General features: G+C 35.3%; 1 protein-coding gene across 1 annotated transcript in view; it reads left to right on the top strand.

Moving 5' to 3' along the window:
• The window catches only part of CNTNAP2 (contactin associated protein 2), a 1164397-nt gene that overhangs the window by 626148 nt on the left and 516296 nt on the right, over positions 1 to 21953 (top strand). The window contains exon 9 of the mRNA XM_013955738.2: positions 19424 to 19573. Within this exon, the coding sequence (XP_013811192.2) occupies positions 19424 to 19573 (150 nt within the window). The remainder of the gene's footprint in view (positions 1 to 19423; positions 19574 to 21953) is intronic.

Raw genomic sequence — 21953 nt, 5'->3', positions numbered from 1 at the left:
GCTCATCATGCAGAACATGTGTCTATTCTGACCTCAACAGCATTTTTGATGTAGGCCTTACTGCCAGAAATTTTAAAGTTTAATTGGATCAGATGTATGCTTCTAAATAACCATTTGAAATTATTAATATTAATTATTTATTTTAATGTGCTGTATGTTCCAGGTGTTCGGTATGTTTGCACCGGTATGTTTGCAAAGTATCTCATACTTTAACCCAAAGTGTCTTGGTGAAATTTGCCCCATTGTCCAGTGAATCCCCTTGTACAATTCCTCTAGATTCATGATAGAAAAAGTCCTTAAATAAAACAAATACCAAGGGCATAAATGCTAGCTTAGGGGCATAAGCCAGCTGGAAAGTTCTTCAGGAGCACTGCTGTAAATGTATATCACACTTTGTTTACAGATATGGACAGATGGTCCCTTGTTCTGTTGGAGAATTGGTTTTGGCCAGGAGCAAGCCCAGACTGTGGGCATGTTTCTGATGCCAATTAACATTATAATGGGCGGTATACTTACAAGAGGACTAAACCTCCACTTAGAAATAGGTTCAGAGTAAATTATTTAAACTGTATATGCTTTGCATCTTGAACATTTGCCTAGGTTCTCATCAGTGGAAATCTCTTACTGACCTCAGTAGGTCTTGCATTAAAAATACACTATGCAAACTACTTTCTCACAGCTATCTCTTCTTATCCCCCTTACTTTTATATATTCATGTGTAAGAGTGCTGTTTTTACAGTGGACAAAAGGGGTTTTTAATGGTTAAGGTGTGTTTGTTTTGACCCAGTATTAGTACCTGTAGTCCTGTCATTTGACCTCTGATGAAACATTTCCAGACTGACTTCCCTCTATCTTTTGCTTTATATTTCTAGAACTTATTTATACGATCATTTTGGAAGATGTTAACATGCTTCCTACCAAACTTTAGGCATACAGAACGATTCTGTATTTTATGTACTTAATATTCCCCTAGCTTTTCTTATAATACGTGTACGCAATGTGTTTATCTACATATTTCTTCTGCACAGTATTTGCATTGTGTTCACAACTGTTCAAAATGTTCAGAAAGAGACTGTAACACACTATAACTAATTGCCCTGTTCCCTCTTGTTTTTTTCTTAGATACTTCCAAGATACCCATTCTATGCTAGAATTTGCCCCTTTAGACACCAGATGTACAAGTGCAAAACCATGCCAGATCTGAGAAATAAGATGCAATGTTCTACCAGCGTTGCTATCTGATACTAGCCCTGTTAAAAATTGGTATGACAGGAGCCCTCAAGATCTGCCACGTTGTTAAACAAATTATCACTCATGCTGTTAACATTGGCTTTTGTGTTTTACTCACTAGCATCCTCTCATTTTATATTTGAAAACTCACAAGGGAGGAAAGGTCTGAACTTGAATTCAGACCTGCAATTTGCCTGTCAGGAGACTATCTCCACTATTCACAACAAGGAATTGCAGATTCTTTTGAGTTAGAAGTGTAATGGCTCAGGATGTTTAATTGCTATCAGCAGGGCTAACAGTGAATGTGATCATCCATATGGCTGCAATAGGAAAAAGCAAAGCATCAGAATTCAAACTGTTAACCAGATTAAATTCTTCTATTTACTTTTTATATCTTTTGAGTCAACTTGCAGATTTTCCATCAAAATGCAAGCTTCGTTGTGCTTTCTCAATGTTAGGCTTGAACAGCTTTATCATAACTACCCTCATTAATGCAGCAGGAGTAACTTCCTCCGAAGCATGATATTTCTATGGAAACCCTAAGAAAGTTAGTTCGCCGTTTGGCTTAGAACTGTTCTTTATTTGAATGAACTGTGGAGATTCCTACAGCACAGTAGCAGTAAGAACAAATGTAATATTGCAAAGAGCAAAGCTACATCAAGACTGAGCTGGGTCCGGATTCTAAGCCTCACATGGCTTTTCTATTGCCATGCCTTAAGATAGTGAAAGTTAAATGCTAAGGACTTTGTGTGCTCCCTATTTTTCTGTAGTGCTAAGAAAATCATCAGCCCTTTGCAAATGAATAACAATAATTACTAGCCTTCTGTAATAAATCAACATTTAATTGCCAGCTTGACAGGCCATAGAAGTTTAAATAGAAGTTGGCAAATATAGAACAAGAAGGTTTATCAAGCTGGCTTTATTTTCTGTACTGTTTAACCCAATTCTAAACAAAGTGGCATGGAAAGTTATATTACAAACAGCTGGATAAAGTATTCTGCGTTGAACAACATACAAAGCAATGTATAGAAAAATACTTGCAATAAAAATCTCACTTGAAGTTTTTGATTTCTACTCTAAGTATTCCTGCCAGTAAGGAACAATGAACAGTCCGTAATGAAATCTGATTTGCATTTAACATGCTTTGGCATCTTTGACGCAGCTTTATTATGTTTTTAATCAAATTAACAGTAAACTCCCATTAGTTAAACTACCAAATTTTCAGCTAAGTTTTGTTTAAAAACCCATTTTCAGATGGTCTCTGTGATGCAATGGCAAGTCATGCACGAAAGAACAGATTTACTATGGTAAATATGTTTATTTACTTTGGATTTATTTATTTACTGTGTATTTTTAGGACAATTACGAAGCTGCTGTTGTTCTATAACATGTTTCATTGTCAAAGTTGCATTTTTTCCAGGACAAAAAAGTGGAAGAGACTGATAAATTTATATAAAAATAAATAGGTATGTTGTATGTAACATACCTTTCATAAACATCAGCTTAAGCAGCAAAATCATGTTTGGATTTTCAACAGTTCAGAAGTAAATAAATGTGTATAGCCTTGTCTGTTTTAAAGGGATATTTTAGAGAATTTTTAAGGACACAGAATTAATTTCATATTTGGACTACTTGTTTTTTTGCTTAATAATTTTTGTAGCATGTAGTAGTTGTATTAAAAAGTAACCTCATTTTAGATCATAATTTAAGTTTTGGGGTTTTTTTCCCCCGCATGTGTCACTAAAAAATCAAATGACAGTTCCATAGTATGCTATTTGTCAACAGTTACATCATTTCAACAAATAGGCATTTCTTGCCATGCCGGCATTTCAACAATGACAGCAAAGCTAATAGCTCTAGGAACTTTTCTGTAAGCTGTGTATCTTCTATGTAAGGGCTCAGGCTTAAAAAAAAAAATAGGTGTTTGCTCTTTGTGTTGTTTTCCTAGGGAGATGTGTGGTTTGTCAGCAGATCACAGAGAGCTGATGCTCTGAATGAGAGGAGACTTTCTAATACGATTTGGTCCCAACAGTCCTTCACAGATCTCCAGGCCACCAGTGTGGGTAGAGCTGTCAGCAGCAACATGTATTCCTGTTGCAATGAAAACGAAGTTGTGCTCAGCTGTGTTTAACTGACAATGTCACAAGGCCTTTAGTGACAGAGAACAGAATGATTTATTACAATTCATCTTATGAGTTGCGGAGTTCAAGGATTTATCTTCATAAAATGCTAGTGACAGCCTCCACTCTGCAACAGAATGTTGTTAACACCAATAAAGTATGATGTAAAGATAATATGTTTTCATGATTTATTGACTGTGGGTCTTATAATTAGTAATTATACATTTGACAGACCACCTAATGCATAAAATGCAACAGAAAATCTCCCACGAAAAATGATGATAGCAGTGCAGTTCAAATTCCTATCAAAAAGAAATTTCAGAGTGAAGAGTGAGATGAAATTTTCTGACCCTAAAAAAAGCTGTATTTGCATTAATAATTTTTTTATAAAAGCTGCAAAAAGGCAAAAAAAGTTTTTTGATCAAGATCTACAAGATTTTAACCTCTCAGTTTTCAGTTGTGGGAAATTTCTAACTTGTGATCTATAAAACAACGAAATCTATTAAAATGTGAGTGCACATGAAAAATTTTGGAAAGGATATGTCAACTATTGATAAGTGTTTCTTGTATTAGATGGCAGTTTATTCTTAACTATCAGATGATTGTTAATGACAAGCTTTTAAACTAAGCTGTGAATTTGCTAGTCTTTGCAGTATTAAACAAAACTTTCATCATCTTCCTTTATTTTATTTTCTAAGGTGGAATAATTTATTTCTTTTCTCATCTAACAGAACAAAGAATAAATTACATAAAATACAAAGGTATTTGTAAAGCAAAAAACAATCTTCCAGTGGCTCTTACAACTGTGTTGCTGGTAGAGAGCTTAAAAACAGTTTTGCAATGTTTATTATTGCTCCATTTTAATATAATAGAACTTGGACTATTGGAAACTATAATTATTCCCCCTAACAAAATAGCAGAAGCAAATAGAGCACAAAATAAACTTCACATCTATAAAAACTTTTCACACTTCAGTTTGAATATTCAGTTCGAGTGTCTTTCATAAAAATAATAAAAAAAAATTTCTACATGCATGCAATTTATTAGTGATTCAAATTGATAAAGGAAAAGCTGATTTGTACCAGCTTTCTCTTCTCTGAGAGACAAAGGAAAGGACTGACAACAGTACAAGGCCTGATCTGTTAAGTGTGCTTATCCTTCTGCTCACTCAAAGATCTACTGCAGTTACTGGAGCTGCATTGCAAGGCAGAAGTTTGTTCCAACAGTGTCTGTGGCATAATGTTTACCTTCACTGGTGGTGATTTCATTCCTCATACAATCAAAGTTCACTTATTACCTCCAAGAGTACTTTTTCTCTGGAAACCTTGCAAAGGTGGGCCACGTTCTTTCCTTATATGTACCTATGCATTTTTCTTTAATCATAGCAGTAATTACATATGTAAATTTATTAGAAGTCTTTTTCTCTTGATGGTGTATATTTTGAATATAGTGCAATTATGGATCAGACCCTACCTTAACAGACATAATAATGATTAAGGAGTGCTTTTGTTTGTTTTGTTAGATGCCATTTATTAAGAAGTACTGTATTTTTACTTTAAGAAGAGCAAATAGATTTTTAATGTATTTTCTTAATTACATTCCATGTGCAAACTGCAAACCAGTAAGCTTGATCTTACAAAGAAATATTCTCTTAAGTGGTGCTACTAGTAAATGATTTTGCAGGATCAGGCCTAAAAATGCCCTAAGGGATGACATAACACAACTTGAATTCTCCATTCCAGAATTGCCATAGGTAATGTTTTATATATACATTGTTGTGTTGCTGTTTTCAGTTTGGATTTGCAAATACGTATCTAAAATATTAGCCTGATATGGCTGTCACAGTATGATTTTGGCAAAGAAATAAGATTTATTAATACATATTTGTAAGGTTATTTCCAGTGTTATAGGGAGGATATAGGCAGAGAGACAATTTGGATTTCATTTTAAAAGTGGTAATACCTGATTTCAGTCCTTCTTGAGTACCAGCTTATGTTTAGTATTAAATGGCAATACTTTGAGTCATTTCTTCAGTTTGTTTGTTATCCTATCCTGTGTACACAATAAAAAAAAGGGAATTGCACATACTCATATTTGACTTTTGTGAAGTAAAGCAACAGAAAGCTTTTATTTGCATTTTTAATAGTGTTTCATTTTAATTTCTATTCTTTCCAATTCATTTATGGCAAAGATGATGCTTTGTGTCAAAGCCCATTATGCTTATAAGGCAATGAATGACTTGGTTTAGTATTTATTTCTCAGAGATTTCCCCCAAGTGTGGGCTATTACATAGTCATACAGGCTAGGAATTTATTAACCTAAAAGTTGTAAAAAAGTAGAGTTGTCCTTTCGTGCGTTGGTGACTGTTTCTAAAACATAGCCCTACTATACTTGGAACATCTTAGAATTAAATTTAACTTCTTTGCATTTTTATTCTGCAGTGTTTTCCTTTGGTTTGTTACTGATTATTGGAATATAAATAAATCAGTGACCAAAAGCTTGAACTATATGTAGTTAAAACTCTTTACAGAGTGAGGACGCATTGTGTATCTAATACCTGCACATTATGAATATTGTTCATGCTGTATTAGTATTATGCTCTTCAGAATAGCAAAAGGAATGGAGAATTTGTCACTCAGCCAGGTCTGATGGATTTTTTTCCTGTAAGATTTTAAAACCCTCTGAGGCTTGAAAAAGTAAATGTTTTTCTGGATCTACTGACTGGGGTATATTCAATTGTACACACTAAAAGAATCATCAGCAATTTCAGCCTATCTAGTGAAATATCCTTTTTTTAATAATGGAGGGAAAAAGAGGAAAAAAGGTAAAAGAGGAAGATTTCAACAAAACCAATATTTTTAATACATTTTTCATTATTTTTCTTAAGCCAAAATGTCAAAAATAAGGAAGGTTTAGGATTTAATGAAATATTCTGTTTTACTAGAAATTAAAAAAAGTCATAAAAATTCTTTTTTTCCAGCTTTTCAAGAAATACTAATGAAACTAAAAATATTGATCCCCCCCCCATTTAATTCTAGCCATTAGAGATGAATTAGAGATGAATTATTTAGAGATGAATTATTAGTTTGATCTGGTAAAGTAATTACGTTTCACAGTATTTTTCTTCTATCAGAAGATAACTACTTTGATATTAGGAGTCAAATTTCTTAGATTTGATCTGCCAAAGAGATTTTTTTTTTTCCCTCAAAGCGAGGGATTTATTTTAGGATGCATTTTGCAAGCACCTAATCCGTTGCTACCTATGCAGTTTTAGCCTCTGCTGCACCAATCTATTAAAACAGCTCTGGGACAATTCATTTAAAATAGCTCCTTGTGCCTTTCTGCGTTCCTGTAGTCGGGCCTGTGGGCAGGGCGAGGGAAGGCCTGCAGCTCGCGGCCCGACTTGCCGAGGGGCCACTGGGGAAGCCCAGACCCGCAGGTGCCCGCCGAGCCCCTGGAGGCACAAGGGCCCCCGGAGGCAGGCTCCAAGATGAGGAAAAGCATCCCTAGGGATGCGGAGAGGACTGGTGTGGTGTCTGGAGGGTGCCGAAAGGCCGCTGACGGGCTGCTGGGCTGAGGGGGGATTGAGGGAACAGGCCCACTCCACAAGGGTAGAGCGGGCAGGGATTTGTGTGCAGATGCTCTATTTCTTACCAGCAAATCTCAGTCTCTCTGTTTAACAAAGATCCTCTGTTTTAACTGAGCTACAAAGAGAACATAGTGATACGGTTTCAACACATTCGCTTCTCTGGGTATTTTTGGTATGTGTGTGTATTGGCATATCTACCCACATCCGCTGTCCTAACTCAGGGTCCCATCACACTCCTAAACCCGTAATGTCTGATATGTAGTATTGCTAAATATTATCTCAGATTGTCTTTCCAAGGGTTTGTATTTCTGAAAAATATGTATTTGTAAGTATATATTTGAAGCCAGAGCAGAAAATATTGTTGGCATTGCTGTAAGTGTCTATGCATTAAGGATACACATAGGAAAACTTCTTCAAAATAGTTTGTATGTATACTTTTTTGCAACATTGGAGCTGATGTTAGTATGTTGCTTTGTTAAGGTGATTTTTTGAAATTAGGGACTAAAAGGTACCTTAAGTCAGAGTTACAGTGATTACAAAGTGATGAAACAGGCACTTCATAGGTGAGAACAAGGCAATTTTGTTTACCAGATGGAGGATGCAATATTTATGATGTCCCTAGCCATGCTTTTCTTGTTTTCAAATGTTTTTACTCCAATTATGCATTTTTTCATTAAATGAGTTTTTAAGGGGATTTTACTGTGAATAAAATTTTAGAGTGGTTATCTGGTCTTTCTACCCATACATAGAGGGAGACAGATATTGAACAAAGGTCAAAGTTACAAAACTAGTGAATGGACAATTCAGTTAAATTTCCTTCAAGCTTTGAGATATTAATTCAATGAAGGTTGATTCTCTTGCTGCAAGAATGAATTTGGTAATTATGTGTGGATACAGTATTTCCATACAAATTTTGTGTTGGGAGGGAATTATTTTATAATGGGATCTGGTAGCAGTTGTAACTGTGGAAAAGCTACTGCCTCGCCATTACCTTGATTTTGATTATCACAGAATGATGGGTTTGAAAGATTTTGCATCTCATCTAATCCAGCTTCCTGAAAATTTAGGATTCTTCCATATGTTGACCTAAATACTCAGCTGGTACAGATGCCCATAGGTTAAGCACTTAAGTAGAGATGTATTACTTAGGTCACTCTTGCAATTGCCTCTCCAATGAACTCCCTTTAGCAGTTCAGGTTGTAATTCCCTAAGTTGTTCAGGTATGTGGGGTCAGATGGTCAACTAGTTTGGAAAAGTGAGTCACTTGCCCTGTTTGCATCGCTGTGTGGTTCTGCAGCTCTTCTATCACTACAAGGGAGGATACAGCATGGTAGCAGGAGAGAATGATCAGATTAAGAAGTGTTGCTGTTCATGCCATGCCTTTATACTAATTAAGTATTTAACCCTCTATTGCTTAGCACTCACCTGCAAAAATTACTAAAGGGAGAAAGAAAGCAATGGCATAAGGAAAGACCTGTACCAACAGCTGGATGGTGAGTTAGATAATCATCTGTACTAGGACTTTTTCAACCTTTATTTCAACTATGATAAAATTTAAAAGAGAAACTCTTCTATAGCTTAAGGACAAAGACATAATTAGTTAGATTCTTCATGCATATTTTTGACTGTTGAGGCAGATAGTCTAAAATAAAAATAGTATTGATAATTTCACAATTTCAGATCCTGTTCTTAACTAGTAGTCGCAGGTGTAGCGCATATGCGTTCAGTGCACCCTGAATGATCCACTGCTGTTAGGTTATATTCGGCAGAACTGCTTCTCCTCTCTAATCAGTTTTAGACTAGAGTCATTCCTCATTTTGTAAGAGCCTGGGAAAACTTTACTGAAATACAGGTTTGTCAACATAATGCTGTAGTAAGGAGCAGGAAAATAAGGCAATGTATATTTGAAGAATAGATTGTTTCTTGCATTCGTTGTCAAATGTTGTCAAAGAAATTTTTGAAGGCCAAAGCTTTTGTCATTTGAGCCACACAACCCTCTTTGATAACCTGATGAAAGGTTCAGAGGAGGGGAAGTGCTGCCACATTGGAACTGACAGGGGAACAGGAGGCCTAGAGACATTTTCAAGTTTCTTTGCTTCCTAGGGCTTCTTTTTTTCCCAAAAGGCTGCTTTCATTAGGCACTTCCTCCTAGATAAATGCATGAAATAGCCTTAAAAAAAATCCTAAAAGGCTTTTTAGTTCATGGTTAGTCAGAGGACATGCTTTCTACAGCATTTCTTCTTGACTTTGAGGTAGAGCTTGCACTGTCCACAAGCAGTCTGTAAAGGTAATATTCAGTAAAATGCAAAGCAGTCCTGAAATGCCAGCATTTTAATTTTGGTTTTATGTTTTTAGAAAACAACTGCCTAAGGTCTGAATGTTTTTATTGTGGTTCCCTATGACAGAACATATCCTTTGTTTTATCCATTTTTTAGGATTCTGTTTTAGGATCCTGTTTTATCCTTTGTTTTAATACCTGTTATTGTGACAGCTTTCCTTAACAAAGAATATGTAATGTATAAAAAAAAAAAATAGTTAATAAAATGGATCATTTGAAACAATCGCTATATTAATACATTACTCTGGTTTCTCTAACAACTTTATTTTTTGTTTTTGGAGTGTTTTTTTTTTTGCTTTCTTCTGTTGGCTTTCTGGTTTTTAAGAATGTATTCTATATAAAGGGCTTGAGTTTACATGAATGAAAAATTAATCTGTGTCAGCAAATTCATGCAAAAGCTGGGGCAAATATACTTGTCTTGGGAGAGGGAGATGCAAATTGAATTTCTCCCTAGATCTAATACCCAATGTGGATCCATGCTATGGCAGGGCAGATGTTCTTATCACTTTTTTCCTTAAGGTTTTTGGTAGAAGAAAACAGACTGATTTCTTTTCAAGTCAAGACCCTCAGCCAGTGCCTTCAGCGTTTTAGACTCTGATAACGTCTGCATTATCAGGCAGTGCAGCACAATAGGAGTGGATCCACAGTGCAAAACAGGTCATGCTGAGGCCTGAATGTCTCTACAATGTTATTTTCCCACTAGAGATTGGATCATGTTAGTTTGGATTTAGTTTTATCCAAATGAAATAGTTCTTAGGCTCTGAGACTGATCCTAATACAAAATAAGGTACACTAAGTGAGACATTTGGAAAGTTTGCTTTATAAGCATACTTCAGCAACAAACAAAAAAGTAAATGTAGTTTACCTCTGCAGATAAACCTCTACCTCCACCTCCGTAGGTCCCTGGTCCATGAGAAAGCCTGTTCCCTTATGCAATTCTGCAGTGTGGAGCTCACTGCTTTCGTTTATGGCAGCAGAGTTGGTCTAAAGCAAGGTTAAGTTCAGCCTCCAGTTGTCACTATCAAGAGCTCAACCACCGCATGGGCATTACTTCAAAGAAAATCACTCTTCAGATGTAGAAGTTCCTGTTCATTTTTGGCAGTCATGAATTATGTTTAGAGTATTGTGAGTTTAAAGATTAAATGAGCAGAAGTATTTGGAGTTGAATGAGAAATAGACTGTGAAGAAAGTGTACCTGATACAGTTATTAGTATTTGCTAGATATTATCATGTTCACGTTTTGGGGAGTGGTTTTTCTACAGTTCATATTTTTTCTTCCATTAAGCTCTTATGACAGAGGCAGACATACAGCCAAATCCTGGTAAAAAGTAGTATGTGGGTTTAGAAGAAAAGTGGGATATTTCCACTGTTTATCATGTGAGGCATTTGTACAATGAAGATGAAATGATATAAAGGATATTTTTTGCAATAAGATGAAGACATGGAAAGGACTGCTCTGTGAATCTAACAGTGACCAAAAAAATTCCCTTAACAGTATCTTGTGCCCAGAGCTTTGGGTATCTCCTAAACAGGAGCATAATGAAAATGATACAGGTGGAGATTTAAAAGTATTTCTAAGTAAACAGAAAAAGATATTTTAAAATACACAAGCAAGGTGATAAAGCTCCATCACCTCTTCCTCCCTCACATGCTTCAAGCTCTCAGTCATGCATTAAAGATGATTGCTAGAAAACATGTATCAAAGCCCTCTTTGAATGCCTGAGACATATTTTAGCCCAATTTCACAGAGCACTTAAATGTATGCACATCTTTTAAACCCTTCAGTAATCTCCTACTTAAGCACATTCTTAAATATTCTTGTTGATTTGAAGCCATCATTAAGAAGCTAGTCTCAGTGATATTAACATGGAAACAAAGTTTTGTTTGATTTTTTGCCATTGTTAACCTTTAGTCACATTCATTTTTTTCTGCTTTTTATGTCTGCTTTTGCTTACCAGCATAACATTCCTCCCCGATGTTCTGTTCTGCTTTTAATTAAATATGCTGTTTAATCCAAAGTGAAAGTGTAGAAATGGGGCACCTGTGAGAAAATCTAGGGAAATAAAGAATTAGTCTGTGCTCCTTTCCCCTGAATAGTTCAGGGCTATGAAATGAGAAGACACAGATTCACTTTCCTCCTCTGCCTGGCATAACTAGTTATTTTATTTTTTATATATTACTTACCTGGAATGAACATGCAATGAATAGGCAATATCTTTACCCTGCCTTGACAGGTATCTGAATTTGATTAGCCCAAAGATAGGACAAAACAAAATAGGCTACCTGCTGCATTCTTTTCAGAATTTAGGAGTCTAAGTAATAAATATATAGTAATATGCAATAAATATAATAAATATTTGTGATACAGAAGGGCTGCAAATTGAGAAAGACCACCTCATAGAGAACTATATTTAATATGGATAAATGTGACAGAAGAATAGTCATAAAACAGGTACCTTTAATTTTAATATGATGAACAGCAAAGCTCTGGTTACTGGGATAAATCAGAATATTAAGATGCTGAGCATATAGAAATAATAATAGTTCAGTGCAGAGTCATATCTGGCAGGTGACTGTAAAAACTGTAAAATGAAGTTCAAGCTTTACGAGTATAATGCTGTCTTTGAGATTTATATCTATTTATATCTCTATATAGATCTTACAAGAAAAAAAAAGAAGAAAAAAGAAATTAAACTCTTTTCTAAAAAAATTTGGTCTGGAGGTTTTTCATATGAAAATAATATGTAAGATAAAGTATAGTTAAATTACCAGGTTCGGTAATGATTATTGGAATTATTTGAAAGCTAAGAATAGATTAGAGTTTATATTAGCATGTTTATGGTTTTAAGCAAAGAGAGAAAGTGGATTTTTCATTATGTTCTATGTATCCTTAAAGATACAGATAACTGTTTTCAAACCTACAAGGTCATGATAAGTGATGCAGATATGGCTCACACTCTATAGTAATTATAGTATTGTCCATTAAAAAAAGAAAAAAAGAGAAAAATAAAACAGACAAAGACAGATGCTGGTCAAGAAGGAGTTTTGAGGAATTTAGGGGCTGTTATGCTAAATAACTGAGGTGCGGCCATAACCTTTTTGTTAGTAAAGACTAATCCCGCAGCCATTTTTTGAAATGATTGCCTTCCAGCATGGGCAGAATCCTGTGCAATTCCAGGGCGCCAGGCTGCGTTGTTAGAGCCAATGTTTTCTGACTTGAATAGAGGAAGAGGACAGTGTAAAAAGATGTATTTGTTCATTAACAACATCATCTTTCTACAAGCTGAAACAAACATTGAAACTAGGTAAAGCTGCAAACCAGAATCTCAAATCTAAGGCCCAATAACACAAAGAAAAAATAACTTAAAAAATGTGAGAAGAGGGAAAATAGCCCATGCTTGAAAAACTAAAATTGTTTCAGCAAATGCATGAGAATGCAAGAAATCTAAACAAGTGTCTGTGCAAGTGTCTAAGCTTAGGATTTGCAAAACGTATTTTTTGTGTTATTCAAGCGCAAATAGCCTTTCATCTGTTTTTATTAGTTTCCAGTAAAAGACAGAACAAAAAATCATTACAAGTTTGACCATTATTTGCCAAGTTTACAGTCCATTTCATTGAAATCACCAGTTGTCAAACCTATTATAAGAATACCTTTGAATGTTATAGTCTCCAACATTGTAGTCATATGCATTTGCTGAATTTTCAGTGTACTGCACAATAGTATCAAAAATGGAAACAGGAAAATGACCTACTCTTGTGTTTTTTTATATATCGTATATACACAAAGGATAGAGATTTATTTAAATGTAAATGTTCACCTTTTGCTTCTGTCATTCACTTATCGGGAAAACCTCAGTATAAATAAAATATCACCCATGGGTAAAATTTTGGCATGATTGCAACCGCTGACCTTAAAAAGGAATTTCAAGCTTAAATCTGAAGACAAAATTTGTCATAACTTTTTTGTTTTTGCTGGTGACCAGGGTTTTCTGTCTTTAAGATCCCTTCAAAGACTGCAGGGTTTGCCACTATTTTAGCTTACTGATACTTTGGATAGCTGAAAAATGAATAAAATTAAAAATGGAAAGAACTTTTCTGAACCATCAATCTTAAAATAGAATTTTTCAGATTATGTAGTTAGATAGTTTGTTCCCTGCACCATCTGTAATGTTACCATAGCAAGAGCTTTGTTTTTTTCTTTCCAATTTAAAAATATGATTAGCAAAGCACAGAAAAGTACAGGCCTTGAAATTACATCCTCGTGATGTCTTTTTTTTTTTTTCTGATTGAATTTTAATGCAGAATGTAGCTGTACATTTGAAAACAGGTGAGTGTTTCAATATATTGTTGGCTTATTCTCTTCTAGTCATAAATATTGGTGGAAAGTTGTACTCAATTAGTAAGGAGTTAGGCAAGAATAGTAACTACCACATCATCCTCAGATAAAACATGTTGGTGGATGGCGCTGGGACCTTTAGCCACCTTACCCAGCTGCTTTTTCTGTAGAGCTATATGAAACTCCTGCAATTTAGAAGCTTCTCCATTCTAGTCATCCCCTATACTTAGGCTTGAGCAGGAGAAAGGCCTTTGTGTTTTGGGCTCACTTCTTCCACAGCAAAGCAGCCAAACCATCCAACTCTGCCTGTGTGAAAGGATTTTACTTCCTCAGAGCATCCTCAGCAGCAGTAAATAAAACTCCACCTAAGTCGAAGAGATGGTTCATCCTCTTTTTCAGCTTGTGCCCTTTCTTTTCTAAAATTTTATATCCGTTAAGGCCTGATCTTCCATGTCTCTTCCAAGAAGGCACATACTTGTAGTTGTTCAGCCTTCTTTTTCCGCATGTTTGCCTATGCTATTAGCCCATTTTTACACAGTATCTTATGTCCTGTTTGCATTTCTATGAAGATAATACAAACAACTAATCTGTTTAGCACTCATTTTCACTCATTTTAGTTCCATGCTAGATACAATGAAATGCCCCAAATCCGCATCTGTAAGGTTGAGGCATGAATAAGACAGACCTTTACAGCAGAACTAGTTGCTGCTTTTCCTTAAAGTGAGCTCATCAAAAACAACAAACAGGATTTGTATCACAAAAGTATATTTTAATGAAGTGTAAACTAGAACAAGGTAACTCTTTAAATAGAGAATTCTTAGATCTGATGAGGTTGGTTAAAGTGAAAGCAGTTGTGAACAAATCTCTCCCGCTACCTTATGTCCTGTACAGGATAGGTCTTGCCTCAGCACAGCAAATTTGCTGGCCTTCTGGCTTGCAGGAAATTCGCACCGTCCTTACTGCATACCTACGAAAGGCTCCTTGTTTCCAGCGCCTCTGAGGCTTCATTATGTATTTGCTCCCTCTTCTTGTCAGGACTCTCCTTGTCCTGAGTATTGTGGCTTTCATCTCCTAATAAGAATTTATAAGAAATTGCAATGTAAAAGATCTACTACAACAATGAGAATTTAAGAGCTGTGTACAGCAACATGGTTTTACATTGCTTCAGTGCTTCATAGTGTACTAATGATACAAGTTTTCCCCATTTAATTTTTAAACATTAAAGTTAACAGAATCTTGTATATCAGTTATATATGAAAATTAAGACAAGATTCTGTTCTGATGTAGCAGATGCTATGCTGTTGACTTCAGAAGAGTTGTGTCCATTTATATTAGCAGACTGTGTATAGTCTAGTACTCACTAATAGCCACTGCATGGGTCAGTACCTTCTACAGTCAGATTTGATCTCCCAAGATCAATTGCAGAGGAACTTGAGACTTTTGCTACTGTAGTTTTCTTTGAGGCATAACACTACCAGATGTTATCTAAGTTCCCCATTAAGTAGTAAGCTCTTGTACTTCTTTGGTATTCATTAATCCAGTCCTTCCTTTATGTCCATAATAAGAAAAACATCTGTTTCTTCTTGTTCAATCAAAGTGCCTACCTCAAGAGTTCTACTTTTAAAATAATGCAATTTAAAAAGAAATTGTAGATAGGGAGAATGCATTTCATTAACATATTTAATTTACATATGAAACCAGCTTTTCTGAAAGTCATCAAGGAATTTGTGATGGTAGTAATATACTCTTTCTTTCCTCAAGTTGGATGCTGGAAAGTTACAATAAGAAAAAAAGAAGGCAAATAAATATACATATCATCTCAGGTAAAAGATATTAAACTGTAATGAGAAAGCATCTTTGTGAATTTGGGAGGTTCTGCACTCTAAAGTTTCCAACTGAAAACTCTTCTAATAGAAAGTATATTCTATCCTTACTATTCAGGTTGGGTTTACAGAATGATCTTTGTTAAACTTGATAAAGTCCAAGCAGAAGTCATTTCTCAATATTCATGAGGCATGTAATAAAATATTACACTAAAATAGGCCATGCAACTCTACAAACTTATCCCCTATGGAAGGATATACTGTGTATCACAACAGCAACGTGAGTCGCTGGAAACAGAGCATTATCACATCAGAAAAGGAGTGTTGACCCTACTGCCCCTAGAACTCATGCAAATAAAAAGCAGATAAAAACTGCAGCAGAGAAAAAGATGCTCTCAGTTACACAACTGGGGAGCACAATTCCATAAACGCAATAGCAAGGACTTGCTGAGTGCAATTGAGCTGCCCTCATTAGCATTCATTGCTAAAGAGTTACAGAACCCCATGGAAAAATGTATCAGCAAGCAATATTATAAGTATAAAACTACAACTGAATATTTGTGGCAACTGGAGTCGTAGCAGTTCAGAATGCCACTGTCATCCTGTAAAGATCCGTCTGGTTGCTTAATACAGCTGGCTAGGAAGCAGATAGCCTTAACTGGTGATCATTTTGTAGTCAGTACAGTGAAGACCTCATAAAACAGAAACAGTGTGGTTGTTCAGGAAATGGCAGGAACAATGCAGATTTGTAGGGTCAAATATTTTTAGTACTGACAAAATACCAGTGCTTCTCCAGTCATGCCCCTAGCAACCAGCTTATGGACAGCTATGTGTCCCCTTAGTCTAGTTTGCTAGATGCTGTGTACAGGGAGAGAATGCATGAAATTAAGCTTTGCTGGTAACCTATAGCTCTCCTCATGCTCTGATTTCTGTTCAGTCTGGTCAGCGTCACTGATCCCCATTCCCTCTGTCTGAGTCTTTCCTTTAGTCATTCCACCACACACGTTTTCAGTGTGGTGCTAGCAAGCTGTGCTGTCTTCCCTTGACTGCATGCTGGGAGAGCATTCTAAAGATATTAGCTAGAAATAACTTTGCTCCCCTTGGAATGCTACATTGCACACCTTTTTCACTTGTTAATGCAGCAGCTAGCATTGCCAGTTTTTGTGCTTTAATTAAATGTTTTGGGACTCCCAAAGTTGTGCACAAATCCATGTTGAGGTGGACAAATAGTTTCCACTAGAAAAAAAGTGTGGAAAGACTTCAGTTCACAAACTGGTTGCAATGGAAATGATGGTTCTTTTTTCACAATAGTTACATTATTCACTCAGGGAAAAAGTGAGCTGAGATAATTTCTCTCCTTTTTTACACCTCACTTCCTAAGAGAGGAAACTGAGCTCTCTGATAAAGAGTAGTGAGGGAGTGAAGCAAGCAGCAGTAAATAGTTACATAGTATGAGAAGGAGAAAGAGCCAAAGAGCAATTCTATGGCTCTTTCATCTGGATGCATGCTTCCACTCCCTGTTTTAGTTTTATTTAAAATATGTAATATAAAAAGAACATGGGTCCTGTGAGACTAACTTACTTAGTGTTTACAAAGCAGGCCAAAGTATGTAGTCAGAAAATGCAAACTAAAGTAACCGGGAGTGTTGGTGTCCTCTGAGATTTTCCACTTAAAACACTTTACTCTCTCTTACCATCAATTCATTGTTTTATGAAGGACTATCTTCAAGATATGATGATGGCAAACTAGGGCTTATTATCAGAAATACAGTGTTCTCCCAATTTAATGGCCTATTCATCTGTCTTTAGCTTCATCAGTTGTCTATGCATGTTTATGTCTAAATATGTTTAAAAGACAACAAATTGAACATAGGGAAGATTTTGCCTAGAAAGTTTTGTCTGTTAGGTAATGATTTCAATTAAAAAATGTATCAAAGACCAAACAGCAGTGGCCTGAAAAGTTCCTACTGTGAAAGGTTGAAAGGAGAGAAATTTGCCATGGGAATGCATCAGATAGTACTGCCTATTTAATCCAAAATCAAGAGGAAACCAGTGAAATTTCAGATGCTTGCAGGAGACAGCCATATTTAGAAGAACCCACTAGAGGCATGACATAATTTCTCTAGCTGTGGGTTTGCCAAGGTACAAAGACTTGTATTCTGATATAATACAGATGATGGCACAAGATACACTAACACTTTCTTGTCCAATATTCTTTTGTTTCTTTACTGAATATTCCCCCTTTCCAGAAAATGATACAGACATTCTTCTCTGTGGACTTACAGATGAACAGCCTATGCTGCCATTTGCATGCCTTTTGTTTTAAGAGCAGAGTTTTAATTTTGTCCAGAAGTCTCTAATTATTGTTATTCAGTTCATGGCAGTAATGAATGCCTTGATACAAACTGAAATAGATTTTCTTAATGATAGGTCATTTCAAGCTTGAAATTTGTTCTTTTAACTATGTTCTGATGAACTTTAGTTGGAGTAACACTTACTACAACAATTTTGGTTTGGAACACAATTTAAAAAGGTTCATCTTCCTCCTTTTCCTTCATAAGTTATTTTAGCTATAGAAATTAATCTTATCTGGATTAAAATGATGTGGTTTTCTGTTTCTGTTTGTTTGTTAAATTTAGTGAAAGTGAAAAATGAGCTCACAAACAAAAAGAATGCTTTCCTGATTTTTAAAATATTAGATCTTTTTTTTATTAGATTGAGCACATTTTGGCAGAAACATTTCTTACTGAAAACACTCTTATTCACACAAAAGAATATCCCAAGATATAACACTATCTGCGTTTTATCAGGATTTGATCTTGCTTCCTAGCCAAACTCATGGAAGCAGTGGGAAAAGAATATTCATTAAATGTCTAGGTATATCTGGTTTTACTGTTTGCCATGAATTTTATTCATTGTTCATAGAAGCTAACATTCCCTTGAATGTTTTGAAATTTCATATTCCATTTTACTTCTGATATTGTCAGGTATTCCATTTAATTTTAGAAACTGCTTGTTGCATTGTATTGTACTTTATTTTGGCAAATCGCGTTTTGCTGATGTGACTTAGCACCTAAATGTAAATGGAGAAAAATGTTACTTGTAAGAGGTGCTATAATGTGGAATTAGGCTTTCCTAGAGAGTTTGCTACTTATTTGCTGATCCAAAGTAACCTACCTGCACAGTAATGATCATAAGTTAAGAACAAATCAGTACTCTTTCGCTGTTCTTAAATGCCAGCCTGACATGCTAGGCAACCTGGCTTCCTGCCAGCTGCTGCAGATGAGAAGTATGTACGTTGTTCTTTTAAAAGAGATCTGAATGAATGAACAGATCCAGAGACTTCATTGCTGCCAGTATAGGGAGTATGATGCTCCCCTAAGCTTCAGTTTTTTGGCAGACATTTGCTGGTTTTGCAGTGGCTCTGTGATAATGTCTTCACATGCCATGACTAGCCACATCTCCCAGTGGCAGGATTAGCTGTGAATTAAGCTTCCATGTAAGCTTTTCCCCCTTCTCTTTTTCCTTTGCCTTGTCTTGAAAGCATCACCTTTTGATAGAAGCAACAATCACAAGCAGAATATGCCCTGTGGGCTTGTTACTCATTATAATTAAATAGATGAATCAATATATTTTCCTTTTGAACTTGGTTGTAGAAACAATTAAGGGATATTCCTTATTAGTTAAATGTAGAATATGGCCTTTTAATGGGTAAGGTGAGTGATAAGATGTGTATTCAGAAATAATTATACCTGACCACGAGCTGATTTGGTAGTTCCAAGACTTGTATTTATGATGATAATGTTAACTTTTATGTAATAATTACTTTAATAATGATGTCTTGTTATCACACTGAAATTGTCATTTCTGCGTGTTCATTAAGCTTCATTAGACCTTACCTAATGAGCTTGGGAGAAATGCAATCAACACTTAAAGATAATAAATATTAGACTAAAAAAAATATTCCAATGTTTTCTGTTCTTCATAGGCTCTGGTCTCAATGATGGGCAGTGGCATGAAGTCCGATTCCTGGCTAAGGAAAATTTTGCTGTCCTCACCATTGATGGAGATGAAGCTTCAGCCGTTCGAACAAACAGCCCTCTGCAAGTTAAGACGGGAGAGAAATATTTCTTTGGAGGTAAAAATACCAGAACAAATACCTGTTCATAATGCTCTTCTCTTTTAATGTATGCAATAGATGAAATGGAGCTCAGCATGTAATTAATTTGGTGCACATGGATCTTAATACTTGGAGCTTTTACAATGGCTAGGTGTTGCTTGTCAAAAAAGTAAAATGCTAAACTTAATTTTACTTAAAAAAATCTTTTCCCACCATGTTATCCTTGAAAAAACTCAGAAATACTATACAAGAGGTAATCTAACTTGGAATGATTTCCCAAATCTTATTTGGACGATTCAGAGATCATTTTCTAAAAAGGTACCCTTCTGATATTAGTAGTTTCACTGAATGGCACTGCAAAGAGAGATAAGCTTATCTTTTCAAGTTTGGAACCATAAAGACAAAAAATATTATTGTCTGGACAGGTCTTAACCTTGCGCTGATTTTTTAAGAGCTGTCATGACTGTGTGTTATTGAGAGCTTCCATGAATTAAAGCCTTAGTTTGCTCAGTATTGCAGGCCATTGGTAGTCCATATACCAAAAAGAGTTCTTGCAAATTATGGCTTGAATGTTTATTGCTCTTGCTCTCCCATGTTAGCATTTATGAAAGTCAAAAGGCCAACAAAAATCCTGGATTTTTTTTTCTTTGATTTTAAAAGCCTGTTTAGCATGCCAGAAAATATTTTTGATATGCTACTATGTTATCTTATAGGGGAAAGTCGTTAAGGGTTTTTAAACTGAAGTGTAGATTTTTTTTGGTATTGCTAGCCATGATTTTTAAAACATCTGATTCAGCAATGATCTGCAATCTTTGTTCAAGCAGGATTCTCAGTGAGGTCGATTGCTAAGATCAGAAAGAGTTGTAAGCTATACCTTTGAATTGTCCCACATGAAAGCTTCAAGACAGAGAATACAAATTCTGAGATGATTTTTGAATAGAATTCATCAGTGTTGAAAACTGATTATTTTGAACTTACAGGCTGCATAGCTAATCAAAATAAAATATAAGTGCAGAACTATAAATAGTCATAATATTACTGAAATGACAGAAATGTTAGTGAGTTATGATCGGAAGTGGCCCAAGTAGAATGCGAAAAAATCCTTTCAAGGTTATCCTCATTTCATTATCTCCCATCAGTGGAATCATTAAAAATACATATGGAAATTAGTGTTTAAATAGTGTTACAAAACTAATATATAGTTAATTAAGAATGGATTCTAATCCTCCAGATAGTGACGCCACACACTTCTAGGAAACCTGTATCTTTGTGGCAGTGATGATAACGCAGTCTAATACAAATATTACCAGATTAAAGTCAATCTGTCACAAAAGGTAAACTTCCCTATTGCTGCAATGTTCATCTTTTCCAGTATCCTTACTGAATTCAGCTATCCTAAGTAGGGGTTTTAGCATATTACCTTAGAGAAGAGTTCTAGCACAGACAGTTGCCACATGCTAGAGACTGAAAATTATTTTCTCGTCAAAACGTACCGCTTTTGCTTTGTTAGAACAAACTGAGACTTTTTATTAAATGCAGTTATTAAGCACACATAAGAGAAAATAAAAAGAAATGCCATACATTATACATGTAGTGTTAAATTCTGTTAATCTTGATTGGTAAAATCCAGACTTTTACTACAGTTCTGGAGAGAGTGATTGATTTCTTCTGAAATGTCTTTTATATCTGACTCTTGTGCTTGTGGAAGACAGATTGTTGAGATTCTCAAGGTGTTTTTTCTACACTTTCTCAGTCAAAATACATGTTGATTCAGTGTCATTTTGGTTAGATTCTGAAATCTGTTTAAATTGTTGGCTTGCACATTATAATTCCACCATCCTTCTATAAAAGTGTGCCTGTAAACACTGTTCTAGGGGGATATGAAAGTCAATCATAAATTCTCTGAGGTGTCATTTCCACATCTGTTCACCAAAACATATGGTCCCTTTGCATAAGCTATGTGTGTTTTTGTTTTTCCTTACTCTTTTTAATACTCCAAAGCTCTTCTAAAGATGTATCCAAATAGCCATGTTGTAACCTTCATGTCCCATTTTATTTCCAAATAAGCAGTCTTCATTTGCAACACTGTACTTCTGCAATTTAACTCTCCCAAGCTGTGAATCTGAGGAAGCTTTATTTCTGACTTGGATCTGAGAAACTCATTTATTTTAATATGCTACTAATATGAATTTTGATATATGTATGTATTTGTGTGTATATATATATATATGTACACACACACATATATGTATATTATATTTATGCATATACGTTAGAAATTACTTGAAACATAAAGCAGTTCTTTTGGATGCATGTTAGAAACCTGATTTTTTGATTCACAAGCTTCATTTTATGAGACAAAGGTATTTTTTTTCTTTCCCTTGTATATGTATGTGTT

Source organism: Apteryx mantelli, chromosome 2 (genome assembly GCF_036417845.1).
Source record: "Apteryx mantelli isolate bAptMan1 chromosome 2, bAptMan1.hap1, whole genome shotgun sequence".
NCBI lineage: Eukaryota > Metazoa > Chordata > Aves > Apterygiformes > Apterygidae > Apteryx > Apteryx mantelli.
The sequence above is the reverse complement of the archived record's forward strand: the minus strand, read 5'-3'. Positions and strand labels throughout refer to the sequence as shown.